At 42.5% G+C, this 20,107-nt stretch overlaps 1 protein-coding gene across 7 annotated transcripts in view; it reads right to left on the bottom strand.

The window, feature by feature from the left end:
* The window catches only part of DENND11 (DENN domain containing 11), a 177,780-nt gene that overhangs the window by 107,990 nt on the left and 49,683 nt on the right, over positions 1-20,107 (bottom strand). For all 7 annotated transcript variants that reach the window (XR_003858654.1, XM_029616151.1, XM_029616148.1 and 4 more), the window contains exon 2: positions 12,259-12,358. Coding sequence is in view for 6 of the 7 variants with exons in the window: in XM_029616151.1 (XP_029472011.1) it covers positions 12,259-12,358 (100 nt within the window). In the remaining variant the exon portion in view is untranslated. The remainder of the gene's footprint in view (positions 1-12,258; positions 12,359-20,107) is intronic.

Below are 20,107 nucleotides of genomic sequence, written 5' to 3'. Positions count from 1 at the left end.
GAACTCAAAAATGAAATTTCAGACCTATTAGTAAAAATTTGTAACCTATCATTAAAATCATCCATTGTACCTGAAAAATGGAGGGTGGCTAATATAACCCCAATATTTAAAAATGGCTCCAGGGGCGATCCAGGAAACTACAGACCAGTTAGCCTGACTTCAGTGCCAGGAAAAATAGTGGAAAGTGTTCTAAATATCAAAATCACAGAACATTTAGAAAGAGATGGTTTAATGGAACAAAGTCAGCATGGCTTTACCCAAGGCAAGTCTTGCCTCACAAATCTGCTTCACTTTTTTGAAGGAGTTAATAAACATGTGGATAAAGGTGAACCGGTAGATGTAGAATACTTGGATTTTCAAAAGGCGATTGACAAAGTTCCTGATGAGAGGCTTCTAGGAAAAGTAAAAAGTCATGGGATAGGTGGCGATGGCCTTTCGTGGATTGCAAACTGGCTAAAAGACAGGAAACAGAGAGTAGGATTAAATGGACAATTTTCTCAGTGGAAGGGAGTGGACAGTGGAGTGCCTCGGGGATCTGTATTGGGACCCTTACTTTTCAATATATTTATAAATGATCTGGAAAGAAATACGAGAGAGAATCAAATTTGCAGAAGATACAAAACTGTTCAGAGTAGTTAAATCACAAGCAGATTGTGAAATTGCAGGAAGACCTTGTGAGACTGGAAAATTGGGCATCAAAATGGCAGATGAAATTTAATGTGGATAAGTGCAAGGTGATGCATATAGGGAAAAATAACCCAAGCTAAAGTTACACAATGTTAGGTTACATTGTTCCATAACAATGTAAACAGGCATGATGTTCCGACGAATGTCAGTATATAAAAATCAACAAATAAATAAATATTAGGTGCTACAACCCAAGAGAGAGATATAGGCGTCATAGTGGATAACAATTTGAAATAGTCAGTTCAGTGTGCTGCAGCAGTCAAAAAAGCAAACAGAATGTTGGGAATTACAAAGGGAATGGTGAATAAAACGGAAAATGTCATAATGCCTCTGTATCGCTCCATGGTGAGACCACACCTTGAATACTGTGTACAATTCTGGTTGCCGCATTTCAAAAAAGATATAATTGCAATGGAGAAGGTACAGAGAAGGGCTACCAAAATGATAAGGGGAATAAAACAGCTCCTCTATGAGGAAAGACTAAAGAGGTTAGGACTTTTCAGCTTGGAGAAGAGACGGCTGAGGGGGGATATGATAGAGGTGTTTAAAATCATGAGAGGTCTAGAACGGGTAGATGTGAATCTGTTTACTCTTTCGGATAATAGAAAGACTAGGGGGCACTCCATGAAGTTAGCATGTGGCACATTTAAAACTAATCGGAGAAAGTTCTTTTTTACTCAGTGCACAAGTAAACTCTGGAATTTGTTGCCAGAGGATGTGGTTAGTGCAGTTAGTATAGCTGTGTTTAAAAAAGGATTGGATAAGTTCTTGGAGGAGCAGTCCATTACCTGCAACGGTAACATGGAATAGACTTAGTTTTTGGGTACTTGCCAGGTTCTTATGGCCTGGATTGGCCACTGTTGGAAACAGGATGCTGGGCTTGATGGACCCTTGGTCTGACCCAGTATGGCATATTCTTATGGTCTTATTTCTAGTGATCTCCAACCTATCATTTAAAACAGCCACAGTATCTGAAGTCTGGTCAATGTGATGCCAATTAAAAAAAAAAAAAAAAAAGGGGGGCTCTGAGGTGATCTGAGTAACTGTAGAACAGTGAGCTTGACATTGGTGCTGGGCACAATGTAGAAGCCATCCTTAAAAACAATGGGGTAGATTTTAAAAGGAGCGTGCATGGTGTACATGTGCGCGAGCTACCTGGCGCGTGCACATGTACGCCTGATTATAACCTGTGCGAGCAAATTATATCAGGGGTCAGCGCGCGCAAGGGGGTGCACAATTGTGTACCTTGCGCGAACCAAGCCACACTGCCTTCCCCCGATCCCTTCCCCCTAACCTGACCTTCCCATCCCGTCCCCTAACCTTTCCCCTCCCTAGCCCTACTCTAAGCCCCCCCAAATTCTTATATTTCCTTTTGCGCCTGCCTCCGGGCAGGCACAAGTTACGCGCACCGGCCACAATCTTTCGACACAGTAGCAATGGCAGCTGTGTTGGAGGCCTCTGGCTCTGCCCCGCCCACGGACTGCCCCTTTAGTAAAGCCCCAGGACTTACACGCGTCCCAGGGCTTTATGCATGTCACCGGGCCTTTTTAAAATAGGCCCGACGTGCATAAATCCAAAAGATTTACACGCCTAACCCTTTTAAAATCTGGCCCAATATTACTATGCAGATTTGGTAACTGGATAACACTCAGGAAACAGAGTAGGACTAAAATGGTCAGCTTTCCTAACAGAGAAAGGTGATTTGTGGAGTGCCCCAGGGGTCTATACTAAGACCTGTGCTATTTAACATATTTATAAAATACCTGGAAAATTTAACAAGTGAGGTGACCAAATTTGTAAAGGACACAAAACTGTTTCAAGTAATTAAAACATCACTGGATCACGAGGAACTGCAGAAGGTCCTTGTGAAACCAGGAGACTAGACATCTAAAAGGCAGATGCAATTTAATGCAGACAAGTGCAAAGTAAGGCAAAAATATTCCTGACAAGTGCATGATGCTGGGTTCTGTGTTAGGAGTCCCTACTCAGGAACAGGACCTCCGAGTCCTTGTAGATAATACCTTGAAATCTTTGGCTCAGAATGCAGTGGTGGTCAAAAAGGCAAATAGAATATTTGGAAAGGAACAGAGAACAAAACTGAGACCCTCATAATGCACTTAAATTGATCCATGGAGGAATTGCACCTTGCGTGCAGTTGTGGTTGCCCCATCTCAAAAAAGACAGACATAGAAAAGGTATAGAGGTCAACAAAAATGGAAAAGTTCCCATTTGGAAAAAGGCTAAACAGGTTAGGTCTCTACCTTGCAGAAGAGATAACAGAGAGGATATGATTGAGATTTACAAAATAATTAGTGGGGTGGAATGGGTAAACAGGGAACGGTTATTTATCCTTTCAAATACTAGGACTAGGGAACACTCCATGAAGTAGTAACCAGTAGATTTAAAACAAAATTGTAGGAAGTATTTATTCAGTGGGCATAAAATTAAGGTATGGAATCTGTTTCCAGAAGATATAGTCAAGGCAACTAACAGTGGGACAAAGTCCTTAAGGAAAAGTCTATAAACAGTTATTAGCCAGGCAGACTTTAGAAAGCTATCACTTATCCTTGGGAGTGACTGGAATCTGCCAGGTACTTGTAACCGAGACTGGACAGTGACAGGATACTGGGGTCAATGGACCTTGGTCTAACCCAGCATGGCACATCTTATGTTCTTAGTATGAAGGAGATTGTCTCAAGTAATGAATCCTCTTAGGAGGACTTACACAAAACTTATAATGCCATAGACATAGTTAAACTGGCTCACATTAACATTGATATCATCAACTTGGCCTCTCTTCCTTCCAAGGTAAATGAAGAGGAAAATGATTTCTAAGTAATAAGAATGACGACTCACTCTTTAGATAGAGGTGCTGAATCTGTACGAACAATGCTAAGAAAGGCTGTGTCTTTTTAAAACGTGAACAAGACTAAAGTTTGAAAATCTTTTCCATCATCTGCAAACATGTACAGTTAAAGCAGAATATCTTTTTCTAATCTAAGCCTCCTATGCCATGCACAGTTGTTTCCAGGCCATTCTGTGGCTTAGGGCTAAAGGCTGAAAGACTCAAGGCACACTCAGCGTGGGAGATCCCATGGGCCTTAAAACTTTAGCATATTCTGCTCCTCTCTGACCACCAACTTTCTCTGTAAAACTCACCTGGGCCAGCCTATGGCTGGACATCTACTGTAATTATGGCTTTCTATGAGAAGTTAGCGCTGCAATTTTAGATATAAAGGTTTACATACTGCTGTGAAAATGGATCCCAACTTTAGACCTGGCCCAGGGCTGATGCCATGGGTTTTGCTGCTAAAATTACTGTCCTGCTTGCTTCCTCCTCTGAAGCACCATGGATTTTAATGGCACATTCTTGGACTTCTCTTAACAATTGTATCTGAACATCATTTGCTAGGTGCGGTGAGGTTATGAGTAAGGTGACCAGAATGGTGGGGAGATATCTGGGACACTTCTTCCCTGTTGTGCCAACAGTGGGCAAGCAGTTCATTTGCCAGGAAGAGTGGTGGTTGTCTGGTTGATTCTGCCATGGAAAAAAACCTGTAGTAATCTACTCTCAAAACATACCTAAAAAAGGACATTCTTTGAATTTTGAAACTACTAAATATTTGAACCCCCAGTACAAAGACTCAGGGCTGGTGGGTGTGTCCTTTATACAAGGGAATTAATTATGCACCAGAAAAATCCAAATCAGCCAACAAAATCCAGCTTTATCTCAAGAATATGTGATAAAACCCCCATAAAAATTGTAAACTCTGTGTGGGAGACAGAGACTTTGACCTAGGTCCCACCAGGGCCAGTGAAAGGATCTTAGGTTCCCTATGTGTTCCTTATAGCCTTATGCCGCCTTCCCCAACCCACCACACACAATTAAAAAATTATGCATTTATAACAGATTTTACATGAAAAAGGATATTCAAAATATAGAGTCTTCTGAGGTAAAAATAATCACAACATGTAATTTACATGCACTGCTGTGGTGCCAACCAGGAAATCCTGCAAAAAAGATAAAAAAGCACTTGGAACCCATAATTGTGCAAGGTTTTTTGTAACATGTTGGGTGTTGGTTTGGCTCTTAGAAAGCCATGAATAAATTGAATTGCAATAAAGTAAACCTCCCATACCAAGTCAGCACTAAATGCCAGCACCCAAACAGCAACAATCTTATTATTGGAAAGGCAAAAATTACACCTCCTTTTAGGAAAATAAAACAAGCCAAGCTGCTATAGATCACTACAAAGGAACTACATACTAGCAGAAAACCTCACCTCAGTCACAAATGCAGAACACAGGCAGGCATTAACCAAATAGAGAATAAAGAGACCATAAAATATAAACAGAAACATGCAGATAAAAACTGAACAAAAGAACATAAGAACATGCTATACTGGGTCAGACCAAGGGTCCATCAAGCCCAGCATCCTGTTTCCAACAGTGGCCAATCCAGGCCATAAGAACCTGGCAAGTACCCAAAAACTAAGTCTATTCCATGTTACTGTTGCTAATGGCAATGGCTATTCTCTAAGTGAACTTAATAGCAGGTAATGGACTTTTCCGCCAAGAACTTATCCAATCCTTTTTTAAACACAGCTACACTAACTGCACTAACCACATCCTCTGGCAACAAATTCCAGAGTTTAATTGTGCACTGAGTAAAAAAGAACTTTCTCCGATTAGTTTTAAATGTGCCCCATGCTAACTTCATGGAGTGCCCCTTAGTCTTTTTCTATTATCCGAAAGAGTAAATAACCGATTCACATCTACCCTTTCTAGACCTCTCATGATTTTAAACACCTCTATCATATCCCCCCCTCAACCATCTCTTCTCCAAGCTGAAAAGTCCTAACCTCTTTAGTCTTTCCTCACAGGGGAGCTATTCCATTCCCTTTATTTTTGTAGCCCTTCTCTGTACCTTCTCCATCGCAATTATATCTTTTTTGAGATGCGGCGACCAGAATTGTACACAGTATTCAAGGTGCGGTCTCATCATGGAGCGATACAGAGGCATGACGACATTTTCCGTTTTATTCATCATTCCCTTTCTAATAATTCCCAACATTCTGTTTGCTTTTTTGACTGCCGCAGCACACTGAACCGACAATTTCAATGTGTTATCCACTATGACACCTAGATCTCTTTCTTGAGTTGTAGCATCTATTATGGAACCCAACATTGTGTAATTATAGCATGGGTTATTTTTCCCTATATGTATCACCTTGCACTTATTCACATTAAATTTCATCTGCCATTTGGATGACCAATTTTCCAGTCTCACAAGGTCTTCCTGCAATTTATCACAATCTGCTTGCGATTTAACTACTCTGAACAATTTTGTGTCATCTGCAAATTTGATTATCTCACTCGTCGTATTTCTTTCCAGATCATTTATAAATATATTGAAAAGTAAGGGTCCCAATACAGATCCCTGAAGCACTCCACTGCCCACTCCCTTCCACTGAGAAAATTGTCCATTTAATCCTACTCTCTGTTTCCTGTCTTTTAGCCAGTTTGCAATCCACAAAAGGACATCGCCACCTATCCAATGACTTTTTACTTTTCCTAGAAGCCTCTCATGAGGAACTTAACAAGCCAAACTATGTAATGCATCGCAACAATGGAAAAACAGAAACATTAATATTCCTCATACAGCAAACAAAAATCAAGAAATATAAATTAATAGTAAATCATTCCAATAGGAATATTTAAAAAACAGAAGACTAGAACATTCAATAATTTAAAAAAGGAAACAAACTTCTTTAAATGTATCTAACATCAATAACATTTCAAAACAGCAGGTATATCAAACATCACCCAATAATTAAAAGTAATAAGGATTTTTAAAGATTCCCACTTTTCATATCTGAGAACTGCTGATTTCCAGTCACTCCGAGATTATCATGGATTAGTAGGGGGAAGTGGGCACAAACGTTTTCCTTTTTCTCTCATATATTCATTTTCTCTCTCACACACACGCTCTCACTCAAAATTGTCTCTCCTCTATTTTGGCCATGGCCTCAAGCAGCTTAAGCTTGGCAGGATGGGCCTCATTTTCTTCAGCTACTGTGTACTGAGAATCTGCTGGGAGCCCCAAGGCCTCTCCTCTAAGAGCACCAGAGGGGTAGTAGGGTTTGAGCTTAGCTGGAAAAGCCCTTCCTCTTCTTTGGCGGTGGCACAACCTCTCTTCTTTGGCCACTGATGGATAGAGCACCACTAGTGGCCCTCTCCTCTTCTTCAGCTACCAATGGGTCAGCTCCGCCAGCGGCTAGTGCTCCCCTTCTTAGGGCGCTAGCAGATTGGGCTCCTCTGGCAGACCCATGGCCTCTTCTTCTTCGGCCATTGGCAGGCTGGGCTCTGCCAGTGGCCATGGAGCTTCTACTCTTCTTTGGCATTGGCCCTCTTCTTATACTTGAGCTGCCACCTGCTCTGAGCCACTGTCCTGACTAGGACTCTCCACTAGCAAAATCTTTCCATTGAAGAAAAGCAGACAATTCTCTCAAATTTTAGAATGCACAGGTCACACCAGAGAAGACTTTAATAGGAGTTAAAGTTTAAAGGAGAAAAAGAAAAAAAAAACAAACTGTCAACATTTTTTCTTCAAGATCTAACTACCTTATTGTTGACTTATCTGGAATCTACCCTTTTTACATTAGCTAGTATCTTCCAAAAAAAAAAAAGTGTTTCTGAAATTGTTTCCTGTTTCCTTTTTGAATTTTTATTTTAGTTTGTGTGTTTTTCTTGTTGCAAGGGACTATGAAGAGTTCATGCACATGTTTCAGAGATGCTTCCAACACGGAAAAATCCATGGAGTATGAATGAAGAAGGCAGCAGGGGCCAGTTGGGTTGCCACCTGAGGGTTTCAGCAGGGAAATCAGAATAGGATTCTTCTTTGGTTCCTTCATAGAGTCTGACCCAGGAACTCCCAGCATCTTCAGGGCTGGCAATTTCACCTCTATGAAAGAACCGTAAAATGGTCAGAAACGGTTCCAACCCAGGGGAGATATCCCTGTCTTCCAAGGAATCAGGATCCTCTACTTCGTCTGTGCCATCTGGGTCCCTGCCAGGATTACCCTTGATAAGGCAAGTCATACCTCGGGGTCTGCTGGTAGGAATAGGAGGAAGGGATACTGGCTGAGGTTCTGTCCAGACAGGGGCAAGTGACTGTGCCTGTACGAAGGCTTATAGCCCCTGGAAAAACTCCACCCAGGAAAAGGCAGCCGGGTCTATGCCCAATCGAGGAGGCACTGGGGTGAGACCAGTCTAATTTCCCTCTCCCACGAATGATCCAGTCAAGAGGATACTGAGGTCTGGCGTACTTTCATTTAAGGCAGTGACCAACCAGTCATCCAAATGGGAGAAGCCTGGTTTAGCAAAGTCCGAGGAGGCCAATCCTCCTTGGGCTTCCTCACAGTGCTGATATAACTTGGAGTCTAGGTCCAACTGCAAGGTTCTAATATGGCAAGCATTGCAGAGAGCAAGGCACTTAGATTTCTTGGCTGGCGGGTGCCATTGGCCATGGTAGTTATGTGTTCTTTCGGCTTGTGCTTAAAAATTTATGCATACAAATTGAGAGTCTGGGCGGGGCGCAGCGAGGCGTACACACAACTCTTCCTGTATCACGCACTTTAAAAGATGTGTGAGTAGGTAAGTGCCCAAAGTTATGCACACAGACGTGCAAAGAGCCAACGCACTGCATGCACTGACATCCTATGGAGAGCAATATGGCGTGCTCACATATGTGCTCAAGATGGCTCCACCGTGGCCTTGCATGTGGTGTGCCGACCAAGTCGGCAACAGGGCCTAGCCCACTGAAGGCTGCTCAACCTGCTCAGAAGCCCAATTCTCCTTACCCCCCAATGAAAGCAGGAATGTCGTCAGTATGGCACACTGAGCACGGAGACAGACGGGAGACTTACTGAACCTGGAAGTAAATCTTCCTTTAAAAAAAAAAAAAAAAAAATTACCTGGGCTCAGCGCTTACCGGCTGAGTACAGAGACATTCTCTGGCTGTGGGGGGAGAGGGCTTTGACCATCTCCGCCACGTTCTGCTTCCTGCACCTGCTGCCTTTCAGCTGACTAAGCAGCAAAGTCCATGCCAGGAACTGGCTACTGGACCACCTCGGAGGGATCTCTGAAATCACCTCAGGAATTCTCAATTGAGGGAGGGACCTTTAGGTATCATTGTAGGAGAATGGAGCTCAATTTTCTTCAATTTAGAATGTAGAATTTCTCCTTCCAAAAAGTACAGCAATACCCATAGGGAGAGATACTTCCACCATCTGCTGGAGACAGAGAATACTGGAGAGCTGAGGTCACTGCAGGGGTATATGTCAGTCTCCATCTGCTAGCAGGGGAACATAACCTATTTGTTCTGAGTCCATCTGGCTACACGCTAGGAAAGGAAATTTAGAGGAAAATGATATGAGGAAAATGAGAGGCCCCAAGCAGTAGTCCCACAGCTTTTGAGTACACCCATCTAGTGGTTGGAGCCAAATACACAAACTAGTCAGAACCTGTTGAAGATGGTGGTCCAAAATCACCACATGAGTATCTTACTCTCTAGAATGAGGACCTGATTAAGTAAGGGCCCAGAAGTCTGCATGTTGCCACTGGGCTAGATGGTGAGCTTGGAGGAGAGTCAGGAATAAGATACTAAAGGAAGACCAGTCACAGGAAAGAGGCAACTCTTAACACAAAAGGGAAGGAAATGGGAAAGATGGACCAAAATGGGTCCCCAACAGGTGGCTAGACCCTTAAGACAGACCAAGCCTATGGACCACCCTCCTTCAAGATAAAAAAAAAAAAAAAAGAATAAGGTGGCATGCACAGGGACCAGGACCCTACTCCAGCCATGGGAACCCAAACCGCTGATGTGCTTCAGTTGTGGATAGAAAGGATATTTCACCAGAGATTGTCTCCAGACTGAGGTAGAAGCCACTGATGTCAATTTAATAAGCCCTCACTTTGCAACTATGTGAATATTCCAAACCATGAAGCTGATCCTCCACTCAAGCCTTGATAGAATCCAGAAAAAGTAAAGACCCTCATTCAGAAAGTACTACTTAAGAGAACACAAATTGATTATGGACAGATAGCAGCTCTGGCCTGCATCCATGTAGACCAACAGCAATACCTTACCACCCAATTTTCACTGAAGACAGCAGCTGGACAAGCCAGCCTTGAAGTGGGAGTGCTTTCATGACTCATACATCCCCATCACTGGGCGAGATTTCCCCAACTTTGGAATTGACTTACTGCACAGTCAAGTGGCCTCGCAGTAGAAGAGTCTTTTCTCGATATCTTCTCTCGAGGATCCAATCTTATATGTCAGAGATCAAACCCCGATGGCAACATCACTGGGAGAAGGCTTGGGTATACAATATACCTGGGGCTGCCATGGTAAGGGCTCCAGGATAGTCAAGGAGTTAGGAAACAGAATGGGATAGGGACAGAAGTCACTCATGTTTGCCCAGTAAAATGTACAAGTGATAGCTGGTTAGCCAGGACCACAGTCCAGAGGCCTGGAACACCACTCTACCCCTTCTTTATTATAAGAAGGGATCCAGTATATTGGGTGACTAAGGAGAACTTAGATGGGGAAAGGTATGAACAACTCCTACTGCCTAAACTCTGTCACTGACAAGTACTTCATCTGGCTCTCAGCCACCTTAAAGGTAGTCACATAGGGGAAGAAAAGATTCGAGAGCATATACTAGCCTGATTGTATTTGGCTGGCCTGTATAGACAGGTTCAGGGTTGTTAGTCTTGCCCTACATGCTAGCTAAGTCTGCTGGGGTCAGACTGGCTTCCCCCTAGGGTCAATGCCCATGATAGAGAGTGCTTCTGAGAGAACAGTCATGGATTTGATGGGACCCTTAGAGAAGTGCATCCTTGGAAACTGATACGTTCTAGTTGCCGTTGATAATGCCACCTGATATCCAGAAGCTATACTCTAAAGAATATAAAGAACTTGATTGTGGCAATGTTCTTGATAGACATTTTCTCACGAGTTAGGTTGCCCAAAGAAGTATTGGCCAAATAGGGGACCCCATTTGTGTCCCTGAGTAATGCAGCAAGTCTACACCCTGCTGGATGTGAACATTTTATGCACCTCGGTATACCACCCACAAACACACAGGCTTATTGAACACTTTAATAAGACCTTCAAGCAGATGTTAATGTGTGTTATTTACTATCCAAGAAATGCCTGAAAGCTCCATCAGTTTCTCCCCATTTGAACAGCTTTATAGGAAAAGACTCCAGGGAATACTGGATATAGCCAGAGAATGATCTGGAAAGGAATACGACGAGTGAGGTTATCAAATGTGCAAAATGATACAAAATTATTCAGAGCAGTTAAATCACAAGCAGACTGTAATAAATTGCAGGACGACTGGAAGATTGGGCATGCAAATGGCAGATGAAATTTAATGTGGACAAGTGCAAGGTGTTGCACATAGGGAAAAATAACCCATGCAAAAGTTACACAATGTTAGGATCCACATTAGGAGCTACCACCTGTCATTATCCTTTTCAGATCATTTATATATATATATATTGAAAAGCACCGGTCCAAGTACAGATCCCTGAGGCACTCCACTGTTTACCCTTTTCCACTGAGAAAATTGATCATTTAATCCTACTCTGTTTCCTGTCTTTTAACCAGTTTGTAATCCAGGAAAGGAGACCGCCTCCTAGCCCATGACTTTTTAAGTTTTCTTAGAAGCCTCTCATGAGGGACTTTGTCAGACACCTTCTGAAAATCCAAGTACACTACATCTACTGGTTCACCTTTATCCACATGTTTATTAACCCCTTCAAAAAAATGAAGCAGGTGTGTTAGGCAAGACTTCCCTTGGGTAAATCCATGTTGACTGTGTTCCAGTCATGCCACTGCATATCTCAACAACAATACATTCTACAGCAGAGATTAGAGAAACCACCTAAGGCAATTACAGGTAGCTCTTACAAACCTACAAGAAGTGGGGCTAACAGCCAACCCGAAAACCATACTAGAGAGTCAAAAGGTACAGTACTCGGGGTATTCCCTGGGAAAAGAGCAAATACACCCAAAGATGTGGAAGAAAAGTACCCATGTAATTGGTTCTACAACTCAAAGAGGCAAGCGGCAGTCTTTTTAGAATTCTTGGGCTATTAGTGATAGTTCGTCCTAAATTTTGCAGAAAGGGCAGATCCCCCTGACCCAACTATTTAAGAAAGCACCAGAAAAGGGTAACTAATCAACAGAGTCAAAAGAGGCTTTCCAGGATTTAAAGGGAACCCTTTGCTGAGAAACAGTTTTAATGAGCCCTGCATGCTGATCAAAAGGATTAGAAACAAAAGTAACTTTTAAAACAAATCTCCTCAGCAAGAAAAGAAATCCTTGGTTTAACACCTCTTTTAAAACAAGGTGCAAAGTATGTAAAATCTATGCAGAAGGTATTTCCTCTTTGAAGTTCATTAAAGACCAAACTTTGAGTCCTTGATTAGCTTGCCAGAAACCAATTAATGTAAATAAAATAAATGGAAAAACAGGGGAGAACCTCAAGTTAGACTTACATGAAGTCAGATTGGACTCTGTGGGAGCCGCTGGCCATAGATTTGAACTCCACACCTTCTAGGTCAATGTCTTGGGGCATAGACCACTCCACAAGGTTTCCTGTGAGGAAAGGAGAAAACAATCTGCATAGAGCTTTGATGAAGAAACAGCCCACACCAGTATTGCCCCATTTATAATCAAGGGGCTACCAACAGGCACAGTGCTATTCAGTTAGACCCTCTGAAGTCAATCTCCAAAGCCATTTAGCCGGATAACTCACAAGGAAAATGACAAGTTTTGAATATCCCCCTTGCTTATATGACTAAAGGTTAGCAGGATAAAAGAGTTAGTATCTGGCTATGCTTTAGCTGAAGGGGATGTTTGGGGAGTGTGTGTGGATGGTGGGGAGGGTTCCAGGGCAGGAACAAGTTAGTCATATAAGTTATTTGGCTAACTCTGATGTATGAAATTAGCCAAATACATTATTCCGCTATCTCTAGATGTGCCTGAAAAGGAGGTCTAAAGTTATCTGGCCCAGTGTGGACAAATAACTGGCTATGTTCTTTATGAATTTAGCCATTTAAGGATAAATTTAAGTGCCAAACTGCAGGTTAAAAAAAAAAAAAAAGTGGTCATAGGCCTAGTAGCCCTATCAATGGCCACCTGAGCTAGAAATACATGGCCCTGTTGGGTCACACCTGCAGCCCTCTCTCCACCACTCAAAGTCACCTTAAAAAGTACATTTTTATAAAGGGCCCTGTCCTGGTCTTCTGCTAAAATTTGCCTTCCTGGAGCCCCATCCCAACCCTAATCCTCCCACCCTCCTGGTACCTTTCAATTGTTCCTCTTCAGCCCGGATCGCAGACGCAGCCTACTGCGACCCAAGTCCAGCGCTTCTATGATTGTTAGGGGAGCTCCTCTGGAAATGTGCCCTTCCAGTGTAATGCTTCTAGCACTGATAGAGGAGCATATGCTTCCAGAGAAGCTTCCCTAGCAATAATAGAAACGCTGGGCCTGGGTCACGGCAGGCTGCTACTATGAAATGGGCTAAAGAAGAACAGTTTAAAGGTACCGGGAGGGAGGGGTGCCCCAAGAAGGCAACTTTGGCAGAACCAGGGATCAGGTCAGTACAAAGCCCTTGAAATTTTCTTTTAATTTTTTTTTTTTTTAAGATAACTTTGAGGGGTTTTGGGAGGGGATTGAATGCACAGTCTGGCACAGCCATGTATTTCTATCTCTGGCCACAAGGAAGGGGGGGGAGGCACCAGTGATTGCACCACTAGGCCCATAACCATTTTTTGTTTTAACCTTCAGCTCAGGACTTTATGGGCTATTCTCTTTTTGAATATAACCAGTTAAGGCTAAAGTTATCTAGCCACACAGGGCCAGATAACATAACCAGCAAGATTCTAAAGATAACCAGTTAAGTTTAAAGTTATCCGGAGATATTCAGTGGGATATTTATCCCAATAAATATCTGGCTAACTGAAAAACTTGTCTGCTTACCAGCTTACTGAATAATTGGCCCACTGTGTTTTCATAAAATTATATAACAAGGGGCTCCTGGGAACCATCTCCCTCCAGACACAAACATTTATTCAACAGATTTACATACAGGGGAAATCTAAATCACATTACAGCATATAAAGATATACTCAATTTACTGAATTTAATCTAAATCAGCATTACCAATTCAACCTTATGCCATAAGATTTCTGATTCCAAACCAGTGCATTCGTTACACACATAGCCTTGGCAGTGAAATATCCCAGCTGAATTCCACAGTTTAAAATTGTTCCATACTGAATTTTATACGCAAGGTTTTTCAAGTGGAGGTTGCAGCCTACCTGCATACAGTGGCTTGCAAAAAAGTATTCCACCCCCTAAAAAGTCAGCAGATTTGTAATGATTACAAATGGCATTTACACTGTTTGTTCCAGACAGCATGTTTGGGATGTTTTGTTCTCTTTAGAGAAAATCAATGACCACAGTGCAAGACTACAAATCCTAGCAAGGGTCGAGGAGAGAGAGGACTGGAGGATTGATAAGGCAAGACAAAAAGGGGAAGATCCTGAGGGTGGAGTCCCAAGCATGGGTGATAAGGGATTCCCAGCACACAAGCTAAAAAAAAAAGATAGGGAGGAGGAGGAGTGGATTTCTGAATTTCTAATATTTAGCTTAATAAGAAAGGGGTGTTCCATGGCAGGGTTGAGTTACCAAATAACTTGTCCAAACTCCAGTATTTCGAATTAGCCCAATTAGTTATTCGGCTAATTTAAAGATGTGCCTGAGAGCAGGTCTAAAGTTATCCAGGTATGTGTTCCCAGATAACTTTAGCCTTAACCAGCTATACTCAAAAGAATATAGACGATTAAGTGGCAAAATGCAGAGTTTGTAAAAAAAACAATTGTGGGCCTAACTCAGTCCCCTCCTCCTTCCAACAGCTTGGGCCTCCCAGGCCAAGCCTGTAGACTCTCCATCAAAACCATTTCCATCTCATTACATTAAAAAAAAAAAAAAGTATATATAAAGGGTCCCCCCCCTCACGCCCCACTCCTGATTAATTTGTTAAAAATCACACTCTCCAGTGCCTCCACCCCATCCCTTATCCTCCCAGCACCTTAATTCAGTTTGGTCCTCAGCACTCGCAGGAGCAGCCAGGAACCAGGCTCAGCGCTTCTGTCATTACTAGGCAGTTATTATGCTGGAAGCCTGCACTTCTAGCATAGTTGCCTTGCGATAGCATAAATGCCGGGCCTGTGTCATGGTAGGCTGCAACCATGATCCAGGCCGAAGATTAAACTGAATTAAAGTATCTGGAGGGGAAGGGTTGGGAGTGGGGGAAGGAGGAAGAAGAGAGCCCTAGAGTATGATTTTTAACAAAGTTAGACACAACCCAGGAGTGGGATAGGAGGGAGAGCAACTGGCACAGGTCCTAGCCCTTATATTTAAGTAATGAGATGGAGGTTAAGAACATAAGACCTTGCCATGCAGGTCAGACCAAGGGTCCATCAAGCCCAGCATCCTGGTTCCAACAGAGGCCAAAACAGGCCACAAGAACCTGGGGAAATACCCAAACACCAAGAAGATCCCATGCTACTGATGCCAGTAATGTATCACAATCCGCTTGTGATTTAACTACTCTGAATAATTTTGTATCATCTGCAAATTTGATAACCTCACTTGTCATATTCTTTTCCAGATCATTTATAAATATTATTGAAAAGCACCAGTCCAAGTACAGATCCCTGAAGCACTCCACTGTTTACCCTTTTCCATTGAGAAAATTGACCATTTAATCCTACTCTGTTTCCTGTCTTTTAACCAGTTTGTAATCCACGAAAGGACATCTCCTCCTATCCCATGACTTTTTAGTTTTCATAGAAGCCTCTCGTGAGGGACTTTGTCAAACGCCTTCTGGAAATCCAAATACACTACATCTACCGGTTCACCTTTATCCACATGTTTATTAACTCCTTCAAAAAAAAAAAATAAATGGAGATTTGTTAGGCAAGACTTCCCTTGGGTAAATCCATGTTGACTGTGTTTCATTAAACCCATTAAACCATGTCTTTCTATATACTATATGATTTTGATCTTGAGAATAGTTTCCACTATTTTTCCCAGCACTGAAGTCAGGCTCACTGGTCTACAGGTTTCCCAGATCGCCCCTGGAGCCCTTTTTAAATATTGGGGTTACATTGGCCTCCCTCCAGTCTTCAGGTACAATGGATGATTTTAATGATAGCTTACAAATTTTAACTAATAGAACAGAAATTTCATTTTTTAGTTCCTTCAGTACCCTAGGATGCATACCATCCGGTCCAAGTGATTTGCTACTCTTTAGTTTGTCAACCTGGCCTACTACATCTTCCAGACTCACAGTGATTTGGTTCAGTTCGTCTCACTCGTCACCCTTGAAAACCATCTCCGGAACTGGTATCTCCCCATCATCCTCATTTATTTATTTATTTATTTAGGGTTTTTTTATACCGACATTCTCGATATACATATCAAATCAAGTCGGTTTCCATAGAACAAAACTGTCGCCGGTGAGGCGTTACATTAAACAATAAACAGAGTATTTAACAAATAAGTAAACACGGAAGCAAAGAATTCATTTAGTCTTTCTGCAATGGCCTTATCTTCCCTAACAGCCCCTTTAACCCCTCGGTCATCTAACGGTCTAACAGACTCCCTCTTAGGTTTCTTGCTTCAGATATATTTTAAAAAGTTTTTATTATGAGTTTTTGCCTCTACAGCCAACTTCATTTCAAATTCTCTCTTTACCTGTCTTATCAATATTTTACATTTAACTTGACAATGCTTATGCTTTTTTCTTCAGATGGATCCTTCTTCCAATTTTTGAAGGATTTTTTTTTGTTGCTAAAATAGCCTCTTTCACCTCACCTTTTAACCATGACGGTAATCATTTTGCCTTCCTTCCACCTTTCTTAATGTGTGGAATACATATGGACTGTGCATCTAGGATTGTATTTTTAAACAATGTCCATGCCTGTTGAACACTTTTAACCTTTGCAGCTGCACCTTTCAGTTTTTTTCTAACTATTTTCCTCATTTTATCACAGTTTCCCTTTTGAAAATTTAGTGTTAGAGCTGCAGATTAACTATTGTCCCCCTTCCAGTTATTAGTTTAAATTTGAACATATTATGATCACTATTGCCAAGTGGCCCCACCACCTTTACCTCTCTCACCAAATCCTGCATTCCACTAAGAATTAAATCTAAAATAGCTCCCTCTCTCATTGGTTCCTGAACCAATTGCTCCTTGAAGCAGTCGTTTATTACATCCAGGAACTTTATGGCTCTAGCAAGTCCTGATGTTACATTTACCCAGTCAATATTGGGGTAATTGAAATCTCCCATTATTATTGCACTGCCAAATTGGTTAGCTTTCCTGATTTCTCTTAGCATTTCAACATCTGTCTGACCATTTTGTCCAGGTGGATGGCTGTATACTCCTATCATTATACTCTTACCCAACACACATGGGATTTCTACCCATATAGATTCTACTGAGCATCTAATCTCTTGTATGATCTTTATCCTGTTGGACTCTATACCCTCCCGGACATAAAGTGCCACACCCCCACCAAGTTGATTCTCCCTATCATTGCAATATAATTTGTACCCTGATATAGCACTGTCCCATTGGTTATCCTCCTTCCACTAGGTCTCTGTGATGACAATTATGCAATCTCATCATTTACTACTATACACTCTAACTCTCCCATCTTACTTCTTAGTCTTCTGGCATACAGACATTTCAAAGTGTGTTTTTTGTTTGTATAAACAACCTGTTTTTCAGTAGACAGGGATAATTTGGAAATCTTTAGCTCAGGTGATTCTTTACATACAGGCACATAGACTACGTTTGCTTTTATTGAAACCTCTCTGTTGAGATGCCCTAACTCTGTTTCATTAGTATTCTTCAAGGATACATTCCTCCGAACCATGCACTGCTGAGCGACTGTCTGCTTTCCCCCCTTGTTCTAGTTTAAAAGCTGCTCTCTTCTTTTTAAAAAAAGTTAGTGCCAGCAGCTTGGTTCCACTCTGGTTAAGGTGGAGCCCATCCTTTTGGAAAAAAAAAAAGGATCCCCCTTCCCCAGTTCCTTACAAAACTGAATCCCTCTTCCCTGCACCATCGTCTCATCCACACATTGAAACTCTGGAGCTCTGCACGTGGAACAGGAAGCATTTCAGAGAATGCCACCCTGGAGGTTCTGGATTTCAGTTTTCTACCTAAAATCCTAAATTTGGCTTCCAGAACCTCTCCCCCACATTTTCCTATGTCGTTGGTGTGCACAGGTACCACGACAGCCAGCTCCTCCCCAGCACTGTCTATAATGCTGTCTAGGTGACATGTGAGGTCTGCCACCTTCGCACCAGGCAGGCAAGTTACCAGGCAATCCTCATGTACACCAGTCACCCTGCTATCTACATTTCTAATAAATGAATCACCAACTGTGATGGCTGACCTAACCCTTCCCTTCTGGGCAGGAGCCCTGGGAGACTTGTCCTCAGTGTGAGAGGACAATACATCACCTGGAGAGCAGGTCCTTGCTACAGGATCACTTCCTGCTATACCAGGATGATGTTCTCCAACTGGGATCTCTTTCTGATCCAAGGGAGCACTGGGGCTGCCAGACTGGATTTGGGACTTGGCTACTATATCCCTGAAAGTCTCATCAATGTACCTCTCTGTCTGCCTCAGCTCCTCCAAGTCTGCTACTCTAGCCTCCAGAGATCGGACTCATTCCCTGAGAGCCATGAGCTCTTTGCACAGAGTGCAAGGAGGAATTCTGTGCAGCTGTGCAACACAGAATTCCCTCCAGATTAATAACCCAGGAATGAGCAAACAAGAAGATTATTGCAGAGCATTTCGTATGAGGGATTTTATCTAAAAATAAATAAATAAAATAATGGAGGGGGGGAAGTGACGTTATCCACCTGGATAGAAGCTTAAATCTGTACTCCTGCTCCTCCTGAGCTCAGTCTGTGTAATCAGCATAGTCAGTATTATAGCCTCAGAACAAAGATTTCTAGTGCTGGAAATGTGAAGATGACATCATGGACTTAAAACAATTTTTATATGTAAAATCTCGCTCTGAGATGGGAGAGGATGGAGACGAGGAGGAAGCTGCAACCTTGAATGCACAGGAAATAAAATCCTAACACAGGGGCTGGGAACCTATGGCTCTCGAGCCAGATGTGGCTCTTTTGATGGCTACATCTGGCTCGCAGACAAATCTTTAATAAAAAAGTAAAAATCTAACAAAACCCCCCACCCTCCTGACGCCCCCCCAAGACCTCCAAATTAGTTTACTACAACGCTCCTGATCCCCCCCCCCCCCAAGACCTTCCAAAAGTCCCTGGTGGTCCAGCGGGGGTCCGGGAGCAATCTCCTAGACTTGGGCTGTCGGCTGCAAGTAGTCAAAATGGTGCCGATGGCCCTTTGCCCTCACTATGTCACTGGGGTCGACCAATGGTGACATAGTAAGGGCAAAGGGCCATTAGCTGCCAGTAATCAAAATGGCGTCAACGGCCCTTTGCCCTTACTATGTCACAGGGGCTACCGCCGCCATTGGTCGACCCCAGTGACATAGTGAAAACAAAGGGCCGTCGGCACCATTTTGACTACTGGCAGCCGACAGCCCAAGTCCAGGAGATCACTCCCGGACCCCCAGGGACTTTTGGCAGGTCTTTGGGGGGGGGGGGGGTCAGGAGGGTTGGGGGTTGTAGTTAGTATGGCTCTCACGGAATTACATTTTAAAATATGTGGTATTCATGGCTCTCTCAGCCAAAAAGGTTCCCGACCCCTGTCCTAACATAATGATCAAGTACTACCAGCAGTTAGATGTGATGTCCCATCACACTCCGAATTTAGAAATTTGTTTTGCAGTTTGAGATGAGACGAAGAAAAATAAAATGGAAATTCTGGCTATGATGTCCAATTTCAGAGAGGAGATGTCTGAAATTGGCAAATGATTAGAGGAATGCAACACTCTATTAGAGGCCCAGGCAGACAAGATTGGGAAATTGCAAACAATACAAAAATCTTTCACAGGAGAATGAAGATATTTGCGAAAAGCTGGAGGACTTTGAGAACAGGTCTAGACGGGGTGCAACCTCTATTTTGAGGCATCCCAGAAATGCCTGAAAATGGGGACTGTAAAATTAAGCATATTGGTGATGATACTGAAAGGAAGTTCAACTGCAAGAGAAAACAGATGACCTGGTGATAGAGATCGAACTCTCGCATCATGCCCTTGGTTAAAAGCTACCAAACTGTCCTCAAGACATAGTTACCTGTCTTCATAGCTTCGCCATTAAAGCTAAGGTTTTTAT

This window comes from Rhinatrema bivittatum, chromosome 9 (assembly GCF_901001135.1).
Source record: "Rhinatrema bivittatum chromosome 9, aRhiBiv1.1, whole genome shotgun sequence".
Lineage (NCBI taxonomy): Eukaryota > Metazoa > Chordata > Amphibia > Gymnophiona > Rhinatrematidae > Rhinatrema > Rhinatrema bivittatum.
Note: the sequence above shows the minus strand (reverse complement) of the source record. Positions and strands in the feature narration are given on the sequence as shown.